The sequence below is a fragment of the Mauremys mutica genome, chromosome 14 (assembly GCF_020497125.1).
Source record: "Mauremys mutica isolate MM-2020 ecotype Southern chromosome 14, ASM2049712v1, whole genome shotgun sequence".
Lineage (NCBI taxonomy): Eukaryota > Metazoa > Chordata > Testudines > Geoemydidae > Mauremys > Mauremys mutica.
Genome location: NC_059085.1, coordinates 5,695,080 through 5,718,839, shown reverse-complemented (window position 1 = coordinate 5,718,839; position 23,760 = coordinate 5,695,080). Strand labels below are relative to the sequence as shown.

Below are 23,760 nucleotides of genomic sequence, written 5' to 3'. Positions count from 1 at the left end.
CCCCCCTCCCCGGTCAGGTGAGCATCACCTCACCGTAGTCCCACACTGACCAAGGGAAGGGGGTGACTCACTCGAGAGTCCAACAGATCCTTTGTTGCTACCTAGGCCAGTGTCCTTTGTTCCTATGAGGCTGGGCTGGGTTTGTCCCATACATGCCCTGATGAGGTGTGAACTGCCCCTCTGCTCCTGGAGAGATTTTGCCTGGGCTTGCTTTAAGCCATGAGGACACATTTTCAGCCTCATAACTACATACATGAAATTATAACCTAGAACCTCACTCTGACATCACTGTAACACAATGCTCAGTGCATCATGAGCCTTCCAAAGTCACTCGACATGACAAACTTTGCATTGGATGCCACACAATCATTTTACAAGGATGAACATGGGGGCCCTGGGCGTTCCCCCGAGATACAGAGTGTCACAGTTTACAAACAGGTGTTGCCAATGAAAAGGCATTTTTGCTGAACAATTTCCCAGGCTCACAATCCATGGGACCGTACTGCCTCTCCTGTGCTGAGCACACACAGCTCCCATCGCAATCATCGGACACTGTGGGGGCTCAGTTCCTCTGAGAGCCAGGCCAGACCAGACACCGCAGGGAGATGCAGGGCTGGGACAGCGAATGGCATGGGTGCTGCAATGGGCTATGGAGTCTTTTGTCTCTAGGTCACTTAGTCCAATTTGGCCCACATCAATTCCAATGGGCCGGCTCTCTCCTGGCCTATCGCCTCTGTGCCTGAAGCCTGTCTGTTGGGATGTACCGATTCCCTGCTCGGGACCTGTAATGCAAACCATTCTAGCTGGCCCAGTCCCGGCCAAGCTCCAGCTTCTGCAGTCAGGAATGAGGGGTGGGTGCATTCCCAGGCCTGATCCTGGTGCCCCATGGGGCTCCTCCTGCAGCAGAATGTCTCAGCATGAGCCGGTGCATCAGAGCGTGGCCGGAGAACCTAAGCAAGGAGCAGACCTGGCACCACGCCGGCAGGGGCAGCTCCTGGGAACAGGCCAGGGTGCAAGGAGAGACTGTTTATTCCTCGGCCCCAGGCACACGACCCAGGTAGGAGTTACAGCCACGGATGGACACAACGAAAAGCCCAAGGAAGACTGGGATGGCGGGAGGCTTGTTTCCTTGCCTTCAACTCAGCCACTCAGCAGTTCCAGCCTGACAGCAACAAGCCGTGCACAGCTGGCGGGTCAGCCTGGGACAGAGGTGCTTTTGGGTCTGCGTGAGGGGGACCAGGTGTCCGGCTTTGGACTGGAACGCCCAGTTGAAAAGGAATCCTGACGGCTCCGGTCAGCACCACTGCCTGGGCTGTTGAACGTCCGGATTGCGGTGCCACAGCAGGGCTGGCAGGCTGCCTGCTAGCGCCCCGCCATGGCCCGTGCAGCTCCCAGGTCCGGAAGCAGCTGGCACGTCCGGCTCCCAGCCTTAGGGGCTGCCGGGCGGTCGGCGTAGCTCCCAGTGGCTGGGTCAGGGCAGGGGAGGAACTAGCACCACTCCTGAGCGCTCAGTAGGCAGCTGATGAGTGGTCGCGTGGCGCACGCTTCTCCCGCCACTGCCCGGCCTCTTCTCCTTGCGCTCCTCATGTGGCTGGGCTCGAGCTGCGGCACGTGCCCTGCTGCGCACCGCGGTCCGTCGCCCCAGCGCCGGCACCCAGTTGGCGGTACGTCTATCTCTGTCTCCGAGTGCTGGGAATGCAGGTGCACTCCCATCCTCCCATTCACTGCACCCCTCTGCATCCAACGCCCCCCCGCACCCCCATCCTCCTCACTGCAACCCTACCCCGCACCCCCATCCTCCTCACTGCATCCCTACCCCGCACCCCGATCCTCCTCACTGCATCCCTCTGCATCCAACCCCCCCGCACCCCCATCCTCCTCACTGCATCCCTCTGCATCCAACCCCCCCGCACCCCCATCCTCCTCACTGCATCCCTCTGCACCCCGCACCCCGATCCTCCTCACTGCATCCCTCGGCATCCCAACGCCCCCACACCCCGATCCTCCTCACTGCAACCCTACCCCGCACCCCGATCCTCCTCACTGCATCCCTCTGCATCCAACCCCCCCCCACCCCCATCCTCCTCACTGCATCCCTACCCCGCACCCCGAGCCTCCTCACTGCATCCCTCTGCATCCAACCCCCCCGCACCCCGATCCTCCTCACTGCAACCCTACCCCGCACCCCCATCCTCCTCACTGCATCCCTCGGCATCCACCCCCCCACACACCCCCATCCTCCTCACTGCATCCCTACCCCGCACCCCGATCCTCCTCACTGCATCCCTACCCCGCACCCCGATCCTCCTCACTGCATCCCTCTGCATCCAACCCCCCTCCCCCGCAGCAGGGGGGATTGGATAGAGGGCAGAGGAGTTCGGGGGGGTGGTCAGTGGGTGGGAGTGTGGATAGGGGTCGGGGCGGGGAACAGGAGGTTGAATGGGGGTGGGGGTCCCGGGGGGGCAGTCAGGAAGGAGGGGGGGTTGGATGGGGCAGCAAGAGGCAGTCATGGACAGGGGTTCCAGGGGCAACCAGGGGACAGGGAGAAGGGGTGGTTGGATGGGGCGGGGGTCCCGGGGGAGCCGTCAGGAATGAGAGGAGGGGTTGGATGGGGCGGTCAGGGGATAGGGAGTGGGGATGTGTGGATGGGGCAGGGGTCCCAGATGGGGCAGAAGTCCAGGGGGGGGCAGATAGGAGGTGGGGGCCAGGCCACGACCCCCTCCCCTAACGGGCCCTCCATAAAATGTATGAAACCCGATGCAGCCCTCAGGCCAAAAGGTTTGCCCGCCCCTGGTCTAGCTACATTATAAACTCCTTGTTGCAGACTCTCTTTTTAGGTGTAGCACTAAACAACAATTGCACTATTAAATAGTGTGGCCAGCTGTGTTAGTGCACGCGAGTGTGCACACACGAATACACGTGTGGCTCTGCAAGGAGGGCTGGGAGTCAGTTTCTACAGATTTATTTATACTGGTCTCTGGACAGGTGCATTTCTGTGGTTGTGCTCTATGGATTTGTATTTGGGCTTCAGGAACTGGCCTTTAATGGACCCACGGCAGCTGTGATGATGTACGGTCCTAATTCCACACCCAAAATTATAACAAACTTAATTAAAAAAAACAAAACACCAAACCCCACCATGGAGCTGGTTATGAAAAATGGGAAGAGGGGAGGGAAAGAATCATGAAAACCTTTGTGAAATTTCATTTTTTTAAATTACCCTTTTTGACTATTTTGCTGCCAGCTCTAGCGTCCTGTAACAAAGAAAACCTGAATTTAGCAAAACACAATAATATGCCTGTTTGGGCCTTGCAGTGAAAATGAGCATGTGAGAGGGTGGGGGAGAGCAAGTGACGGAGGGAGAGGGGATGGAGTGAGCAGGGGCGGGGCCTCAGGCAGGGGCGGGGCCTCAGGCACTGGGCAGGACAAGGGTGTTTGGTTTTCTGGAATTAGAAGGGTGGCAACCCTAGTGACGCCCCGGTTAAGCGGGCAGAGCTAAGAGGCACAGCAGGCACTGGCCGGCCCTTGTGAAGAAGCCTGCAGGTTACTGAACTGCAGCGAAGACACACACTGACTTGGCAATGGTGAGAGGGATGGCACATGCATCAGGGAAAGCTCCTTGGCTCTTGTCACCTTCACAAGCACAAGATTAGGGATAATCTTGGCATGGCACAATATCTAAACGAATATTTTGCCTTGGTCTTTAATGAGGCTAATGAAGGGCTAAGGAATAGTGGTAGAGGGACTAATGGGAATGAAGATATGGGGGTAGACATTACGGTATCTGAGGTAGAAGCCAAACTTGAACAGCTTAACCGAAGTAAATCGGGGGGGCCCGGATAATCTTCATCCTAGAATATTAAGGGAATTGGCGAGTGAAATTGCAAGCCCGTTAGCGAGGATTTTTAATAAATCTCTAAACTCGGGGGTTGTACCGTTCGACTGGAGATTAGCTAATATAGTTCCTATATTCAAGAAGGGGAAAAAAAGTGACCCAGGTAACTACAGGCCTGTTAGTTTAACATCTGTAGTATGCAAAGTCATGGAAAAAATTATAAAGGAGAGAGTGGTTACGGACCTTGAGGCCAATGGCAACTGGGACAAATTACAGCATGGTTTTATGAAAAGTAGATCGTGTCAAACCAACCTGATCTCCTTCTTTGAGAAAGTAACAGATTTTTTAGACAAGGGAAATGCGGTGGATCTACTATATCTTGATTTCAGTAAGGCGTTTGATACGGTACCGCATGAGGAATTACTGGTTAAATTGGAAAAGATGGGGATCGAAATGAAAATCCAGAGGTGGATAAGGAGCTGGTTAAAGGGGAGACTGCAGAGGGTCGTATTGAAGGGTGATCTGTCGGGTTGGAGGGGGGTTACCAGTGGAGTTCCTCAAGGTTCGGTTTTGGGTCCGATTTTATTTAATCTATTTATCACTGACCTCGGAACCAAAAGTAGGAGTGGGCTGATAAAGTTTGTGGATGACACGAAGTTGGGAGGTATTGCCAATTCGGAAAAGGATCGGGATATCCTCCAGGGAGATTTGGATGACCTTGTAAACTGGTGTATTAGTAACAGGATGAAATTCAATAGTGAGAAGTGTAAGGTTATGCATTTAGGGATGACTAACAAGAATTTTAGTTATAAGCTGGGGACGCACCAGTTGGAAGTAACGGAGGAGGAGAAGGACCTAGGAGTCCTGGTTGATCGTAGGATGACTATGAGTAGGCAATGTGATGTGGCCGTTAAAAAAGCTAATGCGGTCTTGGGATGCATTAGGCGAGGTATTTCTAGTAGAGATAAGGAGGTGCTAGTCCCGTTATATAAGGCGTTGGTAAGACCTCATTTGGAGTATTGTGTGCAGTTTTGGTCTCCCATGTTTAAGAAGGATGAATTCAAACTGGAACGGGTACAAAGAAGGGCCACTAGAATGATCCGAGGAATGGAAAGCCTGTCGTATGAAAGGAGACTTGAGGAGCTCGGTTTGTTTTCCTTAACCAAAAGAAGGAGAAGAGGAGATATGATTGCTCTCTTTAAATATATCAGAGGGATAAATACCAGGGAAGGAGAGGAATTATTTCAGCTCAGTGCTAATATGAACACGAGGACAAACGGATATAAATTGTCAGTCAGGAAATTTAGGCTTGAAATTAGACGAAGGTTTCTAACCATCAGAGGAGTGCAATTCTGGAACAGCCTACCAAGGGAAACAGTGGGGGCAAAGGACCTCCATTACTTTAAGATTAAGCTGGATAAGTTTATGGAGGGGATGGTACGATAGGATAATGGGTTTAGTCAATAGGTCAATAACGTGCCACTGGTAATTAGTACAAAGGGTGAATGTTGGGATATTGTTAGCCCTTTCCAGAGGGTCTGGCTGGAGAGTCTTGCCCGCATGCTCGGGGTTCAGCTGATCGCCATATTTGGGGTCGGGAAGGAATTTTCCTCCAGGGTAGATTGGCAGTGGCCCTGGAGGTTTTTCGCCTTCCTCCGAAGCATGGGGCAGGGGTCGCTTGCTGGTGGATTATCTGCTACTTGAAGTCTCTAAATCACGATTTGGAGCATTCAACAGCAGAGTCAAGGGAGAGAATTAGTTCAGGAGTGGGTGGATCGGCTTATGTGGCCTGCATCTTGCAGGAGGTCAGACTAGATGATCATAATGGTCCCTTCTGATCTTGAATTCTATGATTCTATGTCCCACGGTTCCCTTGGGGGGCAGGCATTAGCCCCATTTTACAGCTGGGCAAACTGAGGCAGAGAGAGGTGTTAAGCCACTAGCCCCATGGAACACTGGTGGTCACTGTCAGAGCTGGGATTAGAACTCAGACAACTCTGCTCATGGTGCCATCCCCACTACGCGGATGTAAGTGTCACTGACTTCAAGGGAGCTTCCACCGTTCCCACCAGCTGAAGATCTGGCCCCAAATATAACAGCTAAGAAAGGATTTTCAAAAGAGCCTTTAAGAATCATTTCACATGGGGGGGGGATTGCTGACAGGCCATGGAGCCTTCCCCCTCACCACCACCACCCCCGGGTCTAATCCAGCCTAGATTAGCAGTGAGTGAGCACAGGAAGGCCTCTGTGAAACACACATGGGAGTCTCGATTCAGATCCGCATGGGCAAGGGTACATCATAAATAGCACTGCCGCAACGGGCACCAATCGGGACCCTTGTTGCCAGTCTCTCTGGAGAGCCCAAGGGTTGAATGGGCCCTGGAGACAGAACCATTCCCTCCCTCCGGGGCAGGACTGAAGCCCAGCACCGATGCAGCGTGCAGAAGCCTGCACTGTCACGGCCTCTGCATTGTACCTGATTTGGGGATAGAGGACTTCGGCTCCAGGTCTGTGGAGCTGGTTCTAAATTCCTCCCCACCTCCCTGGATTATTCATCTAGAGAAAACAAGAACCATCTGTCACTGCCTGCATAACTGCGAAGGGGGCCGGTGTCACGGCTACCAGCTCCCTGATTTTTCCGGGTCGGAAGTCCAGGCAGCCCACCTCGCTGAAAACCCAGCGCGCCGGCGTAGACCATGCAAGCGCGAGCCCTGGACGTCCCAAGCAGCCGAGAGGGACGTTCCGTCATTCACCTGACGAGAGCCGTGGCTAGCGGAGCAGCCGTTTCCATTTAACACTTGTGCGTTTCCAGCACAAAGAGACGTGGCCTTGAGCAGTGCTGCAGCGCAAGACAAACTCCCGGAGCAGCTCAGAAAGGCCCTAGCTGCACTCCAGCCTCCCGCTGGGGAGCCAGCAGCTTCACCAATAACCGCTCACCTCTACCATAAGGAAGACGCTTGAGCAGAGACGAGCGATACCACAGGAGGTCAGAGGCTCAGCCACAGCCCCGGATGCGATGGAGAAGTTTGGAGCTGGAAGGATAGAGCGGTTTCAAAGCTGTCCATAGCACACAGCAGCGTATTGCACGGGATCCCCTGTACAGACATCGTAGGGCAGCGGAGATGATCGCTCAGTGGAAACCAGGTCTGGAGAAGCCAGTGACTTAGCTAAACTCATGGCTCATGTAAAAAGCCACAAAGGTAATTAATTAGGCCTAATTAACTCCAAGAACTACACTCTGTGGGGCTGTGATTGGCGCTCCCAGTCTGGACAGCCCCAAATACCGGGGAAGCCTGGACCCAGGGCATTGGCTCGAGCCCATCGCTAATACAGCTCGCTCACTTCACTATATTGCCAAGGATTCAAACGGACTGGACTAGCTGACCAGGGGAAGCGACCCCAGGACGCGTTCATCCCGCCCAGGGCTAGAACCCGCCTCCCCTGATCACAACTAGCAGGCTGCTCCGCTGGGAGGGCCACGGTCCCTGAGAAGGGAAATCCTGCAGCTCCCCCGACACCACGAGGGGCAGGGCATCAACTGCCTGTTACAATTCCACTGGGGGGGGCCCCGAAGCCTTGGTGGGCTCCGTTGTGTGAACCGACTGCCCCTGCCCCAAAGTGCTGACGCAGCGCCCCGAGCACGGGTCAAACACAGGGGCAGCGGGACGCTGAGCAGCCGCTGCGATACGAGTGCTAAGCTCGGGACGGCAGGTTGGCTGCACACATACAGCGAGCGCATGAGAATCAGTCAAAGCTGCTTTGTAATAACTCCATGGGCTGCAGGCAACAGACAATTATTAGATGAATCTCACACACACACACACAGTCACCCCAGGCGTTCAAGAATCATGAGTCAGGCCTCCCAAAAATCATGAGACCAGCTGAAAAGCATGGGCAGTTTGTTTTAAATGCATTTTAAACAATAATAAATGTTGGTTCTCTGTTTGCCTTCCCGGGCTAAGCCTAGGTTACCCTTGGGGCTCATTTCCCAGCCTGCCCCGGCAGCCAGCAGGGCTACAAAATGAAAGCTGTGGGTCTCATGAACCCAGGAGCTGGGGATTTAAGAGGACAGCAACCATCAGGCAAAAGCTGGCAGCACTGGGCAGAACCATCACTATTATTTGCAGTACAGTATTGCAGTAAGTACCCAGGGCCCCACGGCGCCAGGGGCTGTACAGACACAGAACAAAGACCGTCCTTGCCCTGAAGAGCGTCCAATCTCGATAACAGCTCACACTGGAGCCTTAGGCCCCGATGCTCAAGGGCATTTCAGCCTGCACTGGGTTTACAACTGCTAGGCTGGGAACTCATCACCGGGCTGACACATCCACACTGCACTGCGCAGCCCTGACGTGGGTCCGCCGCCTGAGCTGCGTCCACACTGCACTGCGCAGCCCTGACGTGGGTCCGCCGCCTGAGCTGCGTCCACACTGCACTGCGTCCACACTGCACTGCGCAGCCCTGACGTGGGTCCGCCGCCTGAGCTGCGTCCACACTGCACAGCGCAGCCCTGACGTGGGTCCGCCGCCTGAGCTGAGTCCACACTGCACTGCGCAGCCCTGACGTGGGTCCGCCGCCTGAGCTGCGTCCACACTGCACTGCGCAGCCCTGACGTGGGTCCGCCGCCTGAGCTGTGTCCACACTGCAGAATGACAGGGCTCGGAAAGCTGGACCCGGCTCACAGCAGGACCCACGCCCAGACAGGCTCCTAGGACCCGAGTCCTGAATAACTGCTGATCCGAGTCAGACTGATTTGTGCGTGGACAGAAGGGAGGCTTGGGCTCAACCCTGAGTCAGGGCCCAAGCTGAGCATGCAGCGTGGACATAGGTGCTGAACTGGCCCGGATTTCAATGGGAGTCTGGCACCGCAATGCCTCTGAGGATCCGGGTTCTAGCTCCTCCACTTCCCCACATGAGCTAAAGGAGAACTCCCCCCGGTGGCAGCGGTAGTGAATCCTTTATCTCGCCCGGGGCCCACACAAACACAGTCACCCACAGCAAGCACACCAGTGCATTGTCCTACCATGGCCCGTCCGTGGAGACAGACATATGGGGAGCAGAGTCCAGCTTGTCTTCCACGCCCAGACCAAGCTAGCCAATCTATCCAGCTGGGTATCTGGGTACTTCCAGAGCAGCTGAAGGGACGGGCATAGGATTATTTTCTTGAATACAGGATTTGGCTCAGTCTAATTTAAAAAAAAATCAAGAGAAGGAAAATAAACAAGAATATAGAGAATTTCTCTCCCGCCCGCAGCGCCGCCAATGGAAATATTTTCCAACCCTTTCCATGGAGAGTCAGCGGCTCTTTACGCGCCTCATGGAATATTCCACCAAATTCACTGATTATTAGGGTTTTTTTTTAAAAATCAACCTAATTAAGGTAAAAGCAAAAAATAAACAACTCTCTCTCCTAGTGACAGCCACAAGGCTGGCAATGCAGCGGCGCCGGGGAACGTACTCTTCAGCAAAGCCGGCTCGCCTTGGAAAATGGAATCACGGGCAGCTCTGCCGCATGCCAGAAGGCAAAGGCACCAGAGGCCAGCTCTGAAGTCTGGCGGTTGTCTGTGCAATATTTGGAAAAAGGGAGCTTGTGCCAGCCAGGAAAAAACGCTGGATTTTGTAAAAAAACATCTAATAGCATGTTCAAAACCCTCAAGCGCTAAGACGCGTGGAAGCGATTCTATCAGTTCTAAGGGCTCGGGAAGCTAGCCGGAGTCTGACAACAGCTGTTAATTACAGCACTACTAGATCTCTTTGTCTCTGCAACTCAGACTCTCACAGAGTCACATTCCCGTTTTACCCAGGGGGAAATCGAGGCAGGGAGCAGGGACGTGATTTGCTCCAGGTTGCACAGGAAGCCAGTGGGAGAGCTGGAAAAGGAACCCAGGTGTCCTGAGTCACAGCCTGATCTATGTTGCCACTCGCACGGCAGCTCCCACCACTAGGTGCCAAAGGACTTGTTTAAAAAACAAAACGAGGAAAAAACCAGAAGAAAAAAATATCCACTGCAATCCAGCTGGAGCAATGGGCTGGCGGGCACTCAGCACCCCAGCTAGGCCCAGAGGTAGAGATCGCAGGGCATGGGGAGGGCTCACACAGGAGGATGCCCCTCGAGGGGGGGGTGCTGTCTAACATGCCAAGAGATCTCCCGGGCTAGCTCGTAACCCTCCCTTCAGCAGACGGGGGGAGGGCAGAGCAGGGCTGCGGGCTCTCCCCTTTTCTCTGCGCATTCCCAGGCTCCGGGGCACCCTCCCCTCGACCGGCAATACACTGGAGTGGGGTTTGTTCTCTCTCCTTCCCAGCTCCAAGCGGCTGTGGTTTTCCAAAGGCTCATTCAGGCAGCCTGCGCTGGGCCCGCGGGCACACCGAGCTGCCTCCCCCTGAATGAGGCGGTTGTGCAGGGCACAGAGACATCTCTCTGCACAGTCCCTTCCTCGCTGCCAGGGGCAAACAGCCACTCTTTCATCCGCAGCTCCCTGGCGGGTCTTGCATCCAGCGCCAGCTCCATGGAACGTGTGAACATCTCCCCATGGGAGCGGAGAGTCATGCAGAGCCCGGCCCTCCCCACAGGCCGCAGCAGCTGCCACAGCCCCGGGAAAGGCCAGTGGGGCAGCAGGACGAGACCCGGCCCATGCGGGGTGAGAGGAGGGGCAGGACTGGAGGTCGGAGCCCCCAGCAGGGTGGGAAATGGGCCAGGAATGGGGGTTGGACTCTTCCGTCTGCCGTGGGCCTGGTTTGCTGAGACTCCTTAGCCTGCTCTGACTGCCAACGAACCCCCCCCGCCGGGCGCCAGCCCGGGCGCCGAGCATGCTCAGGAGCATGGAGGATCAGGCCCCCGCCGCAGGTCCCCTCAGTTTGCTTTCCCCTTCTCCGCTCATCCTGTAAGGGTGAAAATGGGAAGCGCTCAGCTGGGCAGCTAATCCCTTGCCCTGGGGCTGGTCGAGGGTCGGACCCCGGGACCCTGCCTGGCCTGTGTGCTCTGGGGCCCAACGCGTGGGTCGGCCGGTCAGTGACTTGCACAATGGAGGCCGGTCTGGTTCCTAGCTGGACAAGTGTCCCCATCTCTTTGCAGGCACCGCGTGGGCCATGAAGACTGAAGTTCTGCCACCCTCCTGGCGGGGGGGTTCCCTCGGTGCCAGGGTGAGGCGCTCGCCCTTCCATTGCCTGTGCACAGCTCCACGCCAGACATTTTGTGCTCACTCAGTAACGAGCTAGTTTGCCCATACGGGGCACTGCACCCTGCCCCGAGCAGCGGTGGGACACGGAGCTCCCCAAATCTTGGCAGCGGCAGCTGGGTGGGCCTGGAGCGTATCTAAGGTGGCTGGGTGCTGGGCAAGCTGAGAGGTACAGCAGTGTGGAGGGTGCTTGGGTTGGGGATGCATTGCGAGGGTGTCTGAAGGCTGCAGAGGCAGTTGGGTGGTGGCTGGGGGTGCTGGTATGTCATGGGGTTGTTGGGGAATCTGCTGGGGTGCTTGGGCAGATGGGGGCTGTCAGGAGGGTTGCTGGGAGGCAGATGGGTATTGTCGGGTAGATGGGTGTTGCTATGGTTGGGTGCTACCTTGGGTGGGTGCTGGTGCAGCAAGGTAAATGGGTGGCTGCTGTCTGGGGAGTGAGTGCTGGGGGGCCTAGTGGCCTCTCTGCAGAGCTGGAGTCGGGGGGGGCAGCCCCCCCACCTGCCCTGCCAGCCTGCTCAGCTCTGGCAAGGTCAGCACAGAGAGGAGACATGCAGGCCACACCGCCGCCCCCGCCAGCAGGAGAAGCCACCGCAGACCCTGCCCACTTCCCAGTGGGGTGCACGAGGAGCCAGCCGGGGTGCAGGGATGGTGACGGGCTGCGAGGCACGCAAGTCGGGCACAAGCTGCAGCCCTGCCTGTGCTACGCCGGGAGAGACCGAGCTGGCACCTCCCATGAGCACTGACTGCACACAGCCGCTTCCGAAACATCCCGCCAAGGCTGCGCGTGGCCCTGGGAACGGCATGGCAAGGGTTAACCAGGACAGGTGAGAGGGGATTCAGCCCCTCTGACAAACCCTCCGACGGGGCTGCTAACCAGGACAGGCGATGGGGACCCTGCTACGAGCTGGGCTGAGACTCAGCAAGCAAGCCCCCCCCGCCCCCAATGGAGACGAGGCCAGATCCTCAGCTGCTGTCTAGGAAGGTTACCGGAGCTTCCCTGACTCACGCCCCCAGCCCAGCCAAGGTCAGTCACTGCTGCCCTTGATCAGGTGGTTCAGGCTTCGCCCGTCCCTACAGTCACCCAGCCCCAGGACTCTCCACTGTTCACAATGCCCTGCCTGCGAGCAGCCTGAGCACAAAGCCAAGGTTGTGCCCGTACGGGCCTTTGAGGAGAACACGGATCTGTTCCTTCGCTTCCTCCTGTGTGCATCACCCTCACCAACAGCACCAGCACGGCTCTGGGCAGAACGCTTCACTTCAGAGGCTTGGAATTTCCCAGCAAGTTTCCTGAGGTTCTGGGGCTTTTAGAATCAGGACGACGACCGCTCTGCCCCGGATTCCTAACAGCTTCAAGGCAGGTCAGACGCTGAGCCCAAACTACGTGCCAGCGTTCACCCTACAGAGCACAACCCCCCGCAAAACGGGAGAATGTACAGCAAAGCCGCCCCCTCCGCTTGCCTGGCCGGGGCTGCAGCAAAGATGCGAATGATGCAGAGACTGATGATGAATGCCAGACAAATGATGAATGCCTGCAAAAGACATTGCTCCTGAATACAAGCCAGGAGCGTGGGACATTGCATGTGCAGGGGATTTGGGATCTTCTTGTTACTAAGGACACAGGTCTCAAGGTTTGCTACAGACAATCCACTCTGCTGTGTTTTCCCATTCCCCTTCCTGCTAGCCCCCACAGCTACTTTCTCCACCAAGAAGTATCATAATTCAATCTTCCACTAGAGGGAACTCCAGCCACTACGGGCCAGACCCTGCCACACTTGTGGGGTGGTGCAAAGTGACCTTACCGCTGCCCTCCGGAGCAGGTGAGGATTCCCTGGTATGCGGAGACTCGCGGCTGGCATAGCTGATCAGCCCCTCCTGGGCAAACCCCACCCCGTGAAGGAGGCATGTTGGCGGCAGGCCCAGCGTGCACAGCACTCCGGTGCACCTCACCAGCAGAAGTTAGAGCAGCCCACAGGCGGCTCTGACTTGCCTGCAGCAGAGTGAGGGGGTGGCACAGTTTGGCCCCATAGCCAGCCCCAGCTTTGGAGGAGACATAAAAGCAGCTTAGAGCCACCGCCGCGACCAATGGCCTGTCAGCAATGCCGAGCCCAGGCAAGGCCCCACGTGAATGCCCAGCAGCCCACGGAACGGCCCAGCACTTGAGGCTCCATGGGTGGGTGCGTGAGGCTGCCGGACAGACAAGCACAAGAGGACGAATTTCACGGCGCCGTGCGTGAGAGGAATCCCGGGAGGGGAGTGCGCCACGGGCGGGGACGGTGTCAAACATGCATGAAATTAAGCAAGACTTTGGCTTACTACAGTAGTGGGGTTTGGGGCCGTTCCAGGGCCCTCTGTGGGGCTGAGGAGGGAACGGCCACTTGGTCGCCCAGGGTTTACTGGCAGACTGGCCGTAATCCCACGCTGTGTGGCTGGGCTTTGCCTCCTCTCCTCTGGCCCTAAGCCAGTACGTTTCAAATACAACACTGACATCTTTAACCAGCACAAAGCTCCAGCGGGCAGCGGGGCTCCCAGCCGAGCTCCCGCTGGGCCCGCTCCCAAAGCTCGGCCCGAACGCTCTGCAGGTCCTCAGCTGGCTTATTTCCTCAGCTCTCCACCCCCCCAGTGATTCCCGGCTTGACCTGCTGCTTGTACGAGGAGGAGGGAGGGAAGTGAGGAGCAGTGGGACAAGATTAACCCAAGGACAATTGCAGAGGTACAGCTATGAGGGCCTGTGTGTGGGTCTGGCCCCAAAGGCCCCACCTGGGATCCAGCCTACTCAGCCCAGTCTCCAAAGGGAAGTGGTGGGAGCGACACCGTGTGGGGCATTTCAGAGAGGGCTGGGGGAACAGGGGGCTGTACAAAGCCTTGGCCAGGGCAGGGCTGCACCCCCCAAACAATGGAGCTCCCGTCACATCCCCGTCTCCCCCCATGGGGCCGCCAGGTCTCAGGTACACACCATGGTGAGCAGGTCCCCTGCTTAGCCCATGCTCAGCTGAGCAGGCACATTGCCTTCTCTGAATCCCTCAACCCCTCTGATCGGTGTTTAAGGTCAGGCTTGACAAAGCCCTGGCTGGGATGAGTTAGTTGCGGTTGGTCCTGCTTTGAGCAGGGGGTTGGACTAGCAGAGCTGCCCAGAGGATTCAGGGGGTCTGGGGCAAAGCAATTTCGGGGGCCCCTTCCAAAAACAAAGTTGCAATACTATAGAATACTATATTCTCGTGGGGGCCCCGTGGGGCCCGGGGCCAATTGCCCCCCCCGCTGGGCAGCCCTGTGGACTAGACACCTCCTGAGGTCCCTTCCAACCCTGATATTCTAGGATAGGTCCTTCCCAATCCCCACGCCCAGCACACCGCCAGACAGGCTGTTCCTGGGGCATGGCTGACCTGGCTAGACGCAGCAAGGACCTGAGTGCTAGCCCTGGGGAGCGCAAAGGCATTCCGAGAAGCAGCCTAGTTGGGGGGGTTCTTTCACAGACCCCCTGAGCCTCACCCACTGCTTCCCCGCCAGCCTGGCCCAGGGAATCGGGGACTAGGGAGCAGAGTCAGGGTGCCTGGGATAATTCGCAGTGCTGCCACTGACTTACTCTGGGCAAGTCATGGCACCACGCTGTGCCATGACTCAGTTTCCCCATCTACAGTAGAGGGATAATGCCATTTACCAACCAACACAAAACGCTGTGCGATTGGCAGCCGAAACAAGGTCTATGGAGGCAGTGTGGGCTGGTGGGCCGGGCACTGGATTGGGAGTCAGGAGAGACGGGCACTGTTCCTGGTTTGGCTTGTGACCATGGCCAAGTCCCTTGCATCTCTGCTTCCCCTCCTGCCCCGTGTCAATCTCACCAAGTTAGACTGCAAGGCCCAGATCCACAGAGCTAGTCAGGCATCTAACGCCCACTGAAATCAACCACCGGGCATGGTGGGCGTTCGGTGCCTAGATACCAGTCAGGCCTACGCTCTCTGAGGCAGGGCCTATCTCTCACTATGTGTTTGCACAGCCCCTTGCACAGAGGGGTCCTGATTCAGGCTGGAGACTCTAGCGCTAGTGTCAGACAAACAGTCACTGAGAGCAAAGTACAGGAGGCCCAGGTCAGAGACCGGGGGGACCGGAGATGGGACCCTGCCGGGGTGACGCAGTAACGGCATTTGTCAAGAACACCCACATCAGTGGGAATGGAGGGGCTGGCACGGGAAGGGTCACGTGTTATTAGAGAGGAGGAAGAATGGAGACAGAGGGGCCTGGAGAAACCTGGGTATGTCCTGAGCGATGCAATTTAAGGCGGGGAAAACGCAAGCGAGGTGAAGCCTGGGGAGGAAAGTAGGGTCGTGGCTGGGACCTTGCAAACCGCTGCCCGGCGGCAGGAAGGAAAGGGCACGCGTGGCTGCGGCCCTGCCGAGGGCTGAAGGAGCAAGCCCAGGGCAGAGGTTTGCTCCCACTAGAAAACAGAGCAACCTGGAGGGAAGGTGACCGATCCAAACACAAGCTGGGTCACATGGGGCTCCCAGCCACAAAGAGAAGCGGGGGATGGGAGGGGGAACAGAGCTGGACACGGCCACAGACACGGAAGTGACTCTCTCCCGGACCAGGGTGGGTGCAGCTGGAGCCAGGGCAGTGGCCACAGGCTGGGGTGCCCTTGACCTCAGACTCTCTCGCTCACGGGGTTCCACTCCCCCTCGCTGGCTTGGTGCCAGCACTGTGCAGGCCCCCTCAGCTCAGTGGACTTCAAACTCTGCCTTGACTAGGAGTCACGTGCCTAGGGCAGCGATAGCCTGTCCCTGGGGGGTGTCTACACTGCATTGCAAACCCCGTCTGTGGGACCCGCTCTTGCACATTCAGGGTTCCCCATCCACACTGCATTGCAAACAGGGGTTGCAGTTACTGGACCCGGATCTCCCAGTCCTGCCAACACGTCTGTACTACACTGTGCAGACCTGCCTGGGGTCTGCGGCGTGAACTGCGCCTAGACACGGCTTGGCCCCAAGTCGCGGGGGCGTCAGATCCACCCTTGGACGGGATCTAGGACCTGGGTGCGGGCTGACCCGAGTCCGACAGACTTGTGGGAGGCTTGAGCTCAAACCGGAGGCTGAGCTCAGGTTTACAAGGCATGAAAGGTAAAGCCAAACGCTGGGCTGCTCTGCGGGACCCTCCCTCGCCCTCCCAAGCTAAGAGCACAAGGAGGAAGATCTGGGAACCGTGCAGAGGAGAAGGGCTGTGGCTTGCGGGGGACTGAGGACCCCCGGCAGGTGCAGCAATCGGAGCAGTCTCACACATTGCTTCACATGAGCCTGGCTCCCGGCTGGCTGAAAGCAGGTGTGGAACCACCCCGCGGAGATCCAATCCAACTGCGCACGGAGAGGGCTACCTCCTGAATGGCAGCAGCTGAGAGCAATCACGAGGATCATTCACCACTGGTGACCAATCAGGTCACACATGCAAATCTCAGCTTTCTGATTGGCCCATCAGAGGTGAATAATAGTGTTTTGCAGCCCAGTTGGCTTCATCGCCTGCTCTGAATATTAATTTAAAACAAAGATTCTTCCTCCTGAGACAGTCATGGGCAATACTGGAGCGACTTCCAGCTGACACCATCCGAATGTCTGTAGCCATCCTAATGCAGACGCTGGCTTCGTGTTAGATCAACATCGAGTTTCCATGGAAGCAGTCACTGCCCTCAGTTTTGCATGGGTCAATATTTGCCTCCCAGGGCCAATGAACCTTAATGTTCAACTCCACAGAAGTCAATAGCCACATACTAAGCAGAAATGGCCTGGCTCGGCAAATCAGAGCCAGAGGAAGTTGGACATTCACTGACTTTCATCCAGCTGTCGCAGCTTGAATCAATTCTTGGTGACTACGAGATGCAAACTCTTGCGCTGTGATTGTTGGCAGTGTGCAGCTAGCTAATCAGAGTGCTGAGATTTGCATCTCAGATGGTCGTTAATTGGAATGCAGTTAGCAATTGTACAATATGCAAATCCCAGTGCGCTTGCTATTAAGTGCACTAATTGCAGGATCTGTGCAGTATGCAAATCCTGGCACTCTTGCCTTCACCCATATGCCCACAACAAACATGGCCACCGTAATGCCCCATCCCATCCAGCTGACAGCGGAGAGAACATCTCATCTGAAATGCTGGGTCTCCAGAAAATGTAATCCCGGAGACCTTTTGTGATAGCAACAACCTGAGCAGTGTCCCCTGGGCACGTCCTGCTTACAGGCGTCCATGTAGCCCCAGTCCAGTTATCTTGTAAACAGGAAGCGCCTTGCACTTGTCACTCGCTTGGTACAGCTCTCTGGCTTCAGACCTGCCCTCCGGTCATGAGGACTGGGGGGAGGGGCAGTGCTCAGAAGGGGGCAGCATGTTATAAAACTCTCCCCCCGCATGGAGCACTAATACCTGCAGCCTCCAGGCAAAAGCCAGGGACGTGGCATTCATTTTGCATAGCAGACCTACGGGAGATGTTGACATAGGGTTGAGGGGCGTGATCCAGTGGAGAGGATACTGGAGTGGCCTGTGAAGACCTGGGTTCTATTCACCGCTCGGTACCTCAGTTTCCCTCCCTGGCCTCTGACTGTCTATTTAGCGAATACGAGCGAGACCCTGCCCCGAAGAGCCTACAGTGCGTTTGCACAACACGGCCCTGATCTCAGCTGGCTATTATAATAGCAACACTAAGAGGAGCCTGGGCCTCTCTTAGCTGTGTATGAACCCATGCGGTTCCCCCAGGGGTCAGAGTGGGAAGACCCAGAGGAGGTCCCAACTCTCACCGTCTGCGCTAGTGTGTGTGGTTGCTGCAAAGCGGCAGGCTGGCTGGGAACTCACCTGCAGGAGCAGTGGGGCTGAGGAACGGTAGCAGAGCTGCACTGGCTTTGGGATACGCAGACGGGGAGCGGATTTCCCATCGTCTCACATGCAGCTGCGTGTCCCATAGCTGGGGCCAGAGGGTGTTTAGGGGTGTGTACGTGCAGCTGGAAAGCTGACTTACCCCTCCGGCAAGTTATAAACAACAGCAGCGGCAGCCAGCCGGCATAGGGTAACGCAGCCTTTATCCTCCAATGGCATCTCCACAGCCCCTCACGCCGCTCACACCAAAGGTCAAGGGAAGGCCCTTCACACACGTGCTAAGCCAGAGACGCCACGTCGGGTCGTGAGATCAGTCTGGCTTTCTCTGCGTGGAGCTGATACCGCCGCTGAGTGTGGCAGGGATGCTACCATGTGGTCTCCATGGGGTGTGTACGTACACAGCGCACCCATACTGCGCCTGAGGGGTGAGTCTGTGCTTGTGCTATTGCACACACAAAGCACCCGAACACCCACCGGGCAGTCTTTGCACTCGGTTTGCCTCCCAGGTGTGGGGAAAGCCTGGCACGGTCTGTTCACAAGCCGTAAGAACCCGCCTCACTAAAGCAACTGGCCACTCACAGCCTTTGTCAGCCAGACGCCAGAGAGCAGCTGACTTGCAGAACCACAGGAATCAGAGCTGGAAATCAGCCATTAAATCAGGGCGTCTGTTCCCTTCGAGCCAATGCAGCGCTGTCCCTACATCCAGCGCTCTGCCCGGTCTGGCTTGAAGTGACTCAGGCAATGCGTCTTCCACCACTCCCCTGACAGACAGCCGCATGCTCCGCTGGACAGTAGGGGCTTTGTTGGGCAAACGTTCCAGCCCTTCAGCTGGTTTCCCTGTGCTCCGTCTCCTCCCAGGGTCCTGAGCGACGTCCCTTGGCCCAGCCCAGTCAGGTCCTCCTGCTCCTTGGGGAGAAGAGCAGCCAGGTAGCCGCCTGGATGCGCCTTTAGTCCAGATACACTTGGGTGGTTCTTCTAATCACCTCCCCCAGCTCTGGGGTGCTCCGAGCGCCTTCCAGTTAGTCCCCACCTAGGAGCGCCCCCCGGCAACTGACGGCCAGGGCTGGGCCAGCCCACAGCAGAGGCAGAGTTTCTGTTCGAGCTCTGCCAAGCCCACCACGTGTCACAAAAAGCCCTGCCCGGGAAATGTTATTTCAAGCCTCTGAGAGCGTGATGCCAGCCCCGCCCTGGCAGGCACACCCCCATGCCACCCCAAATAAGCAGGGGGCAGCAGCCCTCGAGTCGGGAGCATTACCCCAGGGAGGGGATTCACCACAGCTGGACCCTGGCCACCCCTGAGCCCTGCAGCCAAACGACTTGGTATGCCTCCCCCCAGGGGGCAGCCCCCATGTGCCCCACCACTGGCGCTGGGTCAGTGCCCGGAGGGGGAGCAGGTGCCCACGGGAGGGCAGGATGGGGGGCTGCTGTTCTGGGAACACTGAGCGTTCTGCCTGGCACTCGTACAAAGTGAGGCCGTGATGCAAGGCAGGGCCCTGGAGGCCACGTGGATCCCGGACAGAGAGAGCAGCCCAATTCCTCCCCGTGGCAGGGGCTCCTGCTGAGCTGTGAGTGACCACCCATCGGTGCCCGGGGGAGAGGGGGCACCTGCAGTGCGGTGCCAGAGGGCATAGGAAATGCAGAGCCTTGTGGTCTCTTCCTCCCTCTATCCCCTCTGACACACACCCTGGCCCCCCCCATCCCACAGATCCCTCTCTCTCTACCACTCCCCCCAGGACCTTTCCTCCGCCTGGCCCCAGGCGATGCAGGCAGCCAGCAGCAGCCCCATGGGATCCCTGCTCTTTGGCTGGCACCGTCCCGCCCCCGGTCAGGGACCCTGCTGGAAGGTGGCTGCTTCTCCCAGACGTGGGCAGGCTGGGCCATGCTCTCACAGCTGGCGGGACGGGGTGAGGAGGCCAGGCCAGCGCTGGAGGAGCAGGCGGCAGTCGCTGCGACACAGCGTGAGGCCCAGCAGAGCCCAGCGGCTGGGCTGCAGGGATCCAGGCTGCAGGGAGCTGGATGCCCCACAGTGCTCTCCCCACGCCTTGCCCTGCTTCAGACCTCCCCTGGGCCTCTCTCCCTGGCCCCCCTCTGCCCGTCTGGAGTCCCAGCACAGCCAGGGCTCCACTGGAGGCTGGGGCCTCTCCTGCCGGGCTCTCCCTGGCTCAGCCAGGCCCCAACAGTTCACTGGGAAGTCGGGTCATTTCCCCACAGAAGACGCTGGCTCTCGAGGGGCCAGATTCTGCCACGCTGCAAGCAGGCCACAGAGCGTAATGGAGGGGCGCCAGCTTCGGCACAGCATCTCCAACACAGGCGAGCTGCCTTTCTCGGAGCCCAGGACAGGCGGGAGAGAGAGAAGGGCGAGTCCCTCTGTGCAGGAATGACGCATTCCCTGCTCCACTGCCTCAAATCCCCTTGTGAATTGGCTCCTTCCAGCTATTCACCACGAGCCACCTTTCTGCCACTAGCCTGGGAGAGAGCGCCAGGGGCATCTCCCCTCACAGGCCGACATGAGCCTTTCTAACTAGAAACACCCAAGGGCCCTGGCGATGGAGGAGAGCTGGCGTGGCTGGTTCCAGGGGTCCCACCTCACTTCCCTGCACTCAGCTTTGGAAAGCCTTCCCTCGGCTCCCCCAGAGCATATAGCTGCGGGGTGCAGGTACCACGCTGGCCTGGCTAGTCTGCTCTGCAAGACGACGTGGTGTAAACGGCTCCCAGGGCCCCACGTTCATGGCCTCTCGCTGCCTGCAGCTCGGATGATACGGAAGAAGCCGGCTCTCCCCGTGGCCAGCCCTGCAGCTCACCCTGCGAGTTTTCCTGCTCACCCAGTAGCACCTGCAGGCCTGTTACCCCCTCGGGCCAGCTCAGGGCTGTGCAGATGGGTACCCAGGTATAACGGAGCAGCACCCAGCAGACAGCTCTGGTGCTCCTGCAGTCTGGCCTGGAACCCAGCTCACCGCCCCCCCCAGCCCCAAGTCAGCTCCCGTGGGGCTGGCTGGAGTCGCACCCAGCAGAGCGATCCCCACTGCACGGGGCCCTGTGCCGAGCCAGCCAGTGCTACACGGCCTGCCTTCAGGGCAGAGCTGCACCTGCAGCATTGGGACAAGCCTGGTGCCCCGCGCACCCACTCCCCAACTGAGCTCAAGTTTCCTGTGGAGCATGGGCTGCTCCAACGCCCAGCCCCATGGCCAGCGTGGGGAAAGGGCACAGTGCAGTGGGAGGGAGAAGCAGGCTGGGGCCCAACGCAGATCTTAGCCTGCTAGGTAGGTACAGAAGAGACCGGCCTTATGGGTCTAAACCCGGAGCTCTTCCACAGTGAACTGGCCGAGGGGTGCAGCCAATTCCTGAGCCCGCCTGCGGCATTGCAATTCACCCACGCCCTGCTGGAGAGCAGGGAGCCCAGCAGGGTGGTGGGAGCGGAGAAAATACACCCTGGGCTAGGGCCTGCCGGGGGAAAGAGAGATGGACTCTCAAGGCCAGGGAGCATCTCGAAAGCTGGCAGGGAGGGTGCACAGGAACCAGCAGGCTCCTGCAGCTGTGGAGGTTTGGCTCTAGCTTCCCAGCTGGCACCTCTCTCTCTCTCTCTCTCTCTGAAGACCCCAGAATCCCTCCAGCAGCTACAGGCAGCCCTGGGGAGACCCCAAGGATGACTTGTCAGGTCTCTCCAGCTCCAGGAGCGCTTGGTAACCAGGTGCCTCTGAACCAAGGGCTGCATCTGTCCAGGCGGCCCAGAGCTCCACACAGCAGGGGACAGACAGACAGACAGGCACGTGGGGCGGGGGGCCGAGGTGGCAGCCGGCCAGTCGTACTGCTCGCCAGGCTAGCGGGACAGAGGAGCCCGGACAGTGCCGGGGGGGGGGGTGGGGTGGAGCACCCGGTCCAACCTCCATCCCACAAATGCAGTGGGAACACACAAGCCACTTGCTCAGCCCATCCACCCCACTGCGCACAGGAGCCCCACAGCAACGCCAGCCGGGGAAGAGCAATGCAGTGCGGTGCCCTCTCCCCAGTCAGCTCGCTGGGGCCATTGAGCCTCTAGCTGGACTGCGCTGAGCCTGGCTGGTCATTCTGACCTGCCCAGGGTTGAAAGCGGCCAGATCCCAGGCTGGCCGGCCCTGGGGGCAGCGGCCGGGCATGCGAATGGGTGAGACCCAGCCAGTCCCTCAGTGCTTGAGAATGTTATAGGCCGACGTGCCTGTCTGGCTTCTCCCAGCCCCCGGTTCTCAGCGTGGGAATTAACCACCAATTGGTTAACGGCCCCGCCAGGCGACCCTGGCCTGGGCGCAGGCGTGGGACCCGCGGCCCTCAGCACTGCAGCCGGAGTGGGGCTCTCCCAGGCAGGGGCCAGAGCCCTGGGATCTGCGCTACTCCCCGCGGCCCCAGGGCGGTCCCTTCAGCACCCCCAGGGCAGTTAACCCATTCCCCCCGGCCTTGGCAGTGCCAGCGCCGCGGCAGCCCCTTGGCAGGGAAATCGGAGCCAGGCCGGGCTGGAAGGAGCCCCCAGGCCAGCCCCCGGCTGAGGCAGGACCAAGGGAACCCAGACATGTTGCGCCTGGAGAAAATCCAGCCCGTTCTCTCTCTCTCCCCCCCCCCCAGCCAGCGCTACAGCCCGATGTCAAGTGTCCCCCCAGGGCCCAAAGCGAGTCCGGGGGTGAGTTCCCGGCGACTCGAGGCTGCGAGGAACGGGCCGTTTGGGTGCCCGGCCCCCCACCCCCCGCCGTGCGCGGAAAGGGAGCGGTTCGGCGCGCTGCTTCGGGGCCCCTTCCGCGAGGGACTAATCCGGAGTGAAGCCCAAAGGGGCCGAGGAGCCGCTCGGCGCTACCGCAGCCTGGCTGCGGATTTTGTGTTTCATTCCATATTGTTTACCGGGTTTCCAGCGCCGCAGAGCCACCCGCCTCCTTTTCCCTGGCGGGGATCGGGGGCAGACGCGTGTCCCGCCGGCTGGAGGGGTCTGACCGGGGGGGGGGGCGGTTCTTACCTTCATGTCATTGACGATGGCTTGGAAAAGGCCCCCCAGGGCCCCGCACTCCTTTTCCACCGTCTCCATCATCAGCAAATCCCAGCGCGCCCAGCCCGGGGGGGGGAATCGGGGCCGACAGAGCAATCCTGGGGCGGGGACAATCCGCCGGGAAACAGCCAGAGACCGGGGCCGCCTTCAGGAGCGTTTCGGCTCCCAGCTCCTCTCCTCGGGCTCCAGTTCGGGACTAACGCCCCCCACCCCCACCCCGCGCCGCAGCCAGACCGCGGCGCTTCCAGGCGAGCCGCGGCTCGGAGCGGAGCGGAGCGAAGCGAGCTCACGCCCCGTCCTTTTGTCGGGCACCTTCACCGCCGGGCAGCGGCTCCGCGCCCCAGGGCCGAAGCGAGCCCCCCTTCCGCAGCCATGGGGGCGTCCGGGAGCGGCTGCGATGCCCAGGCACGGCCCCCGCCCCCAGCCCAGGGCTGCCCGGAGCCGGCTGGAGCGACGCAAAATGGACCCGCTGCTCCGTGCGCTGCGCCGGGCGCCGTGTGGGCTCGGAGCGGGCAGCGGACGCGCTGTAACCCGAGAGGCGCCGCGGTCACATGGGCGGGGAGGGACCGGGACCGGGGGGGGGGGAGCGCCGCAAGCCGGGGGGGGGGTTGCTCCGGGGATGGGGCCGGGGCCCTGGGCGTGTCACACACACACCCACCCCCCAGTGCACGGGGGCGGGGTTTGTTACACGGCCGCGGCAGCCCCTGCCTCTTACCGCCAAGGTGCGGGGGGAGGGGCGCAGCTGGTTACTGTGGGGCTGAAGGGACGCGCACCCGCGTTATTTTAGCCCGTGTCAAGCTGCAGCCCGCGGTGCAGGCCAGGAGAGGCTGCAGCACCTGGGGCTGACTGAGACGTGGCCCCTGCCCCCAGGAAGGGGCTGGTTTCACTGGGCCCCCGGCTCCTGCCC

At 59.0% G+C, this 23,760-nt stretch overlaps 1 protein-coding gene across 7 annotated transcripts in view; it reads right to left on the bottom strand.

Moving 5' to 3' along the window:
* The window catches only part of MTSS2 (MTSS I-BAR domain containing 2), an 89,336-nt gene extending 66,003 nt beyond the window's left edge, over positions 1-23,333 (bottom strand). For 5 of the 7 annotated variants that reach the window (XM_044987432.1, XM_044987434.1, XM_044987435.1 and 2 more), the window contains exon 1: positions 22,824-23,333. In XM_044987432.1, the coding sequence (XP_044843367.1) occupies positions 22,824-22,895 (72 nt within the window). In that variant the 5' untranslated portion in view covers positions 22,896-23,333. The remainder of the gene's footprint in view (positions 1-22,823) is intronic. The other 2 variants (XM_044987436.1, XM_044987438.1) reach the window with 1 other exon arrangement.
* Positions 23,334-23,760: the final 427 nt, after the last annotated feature.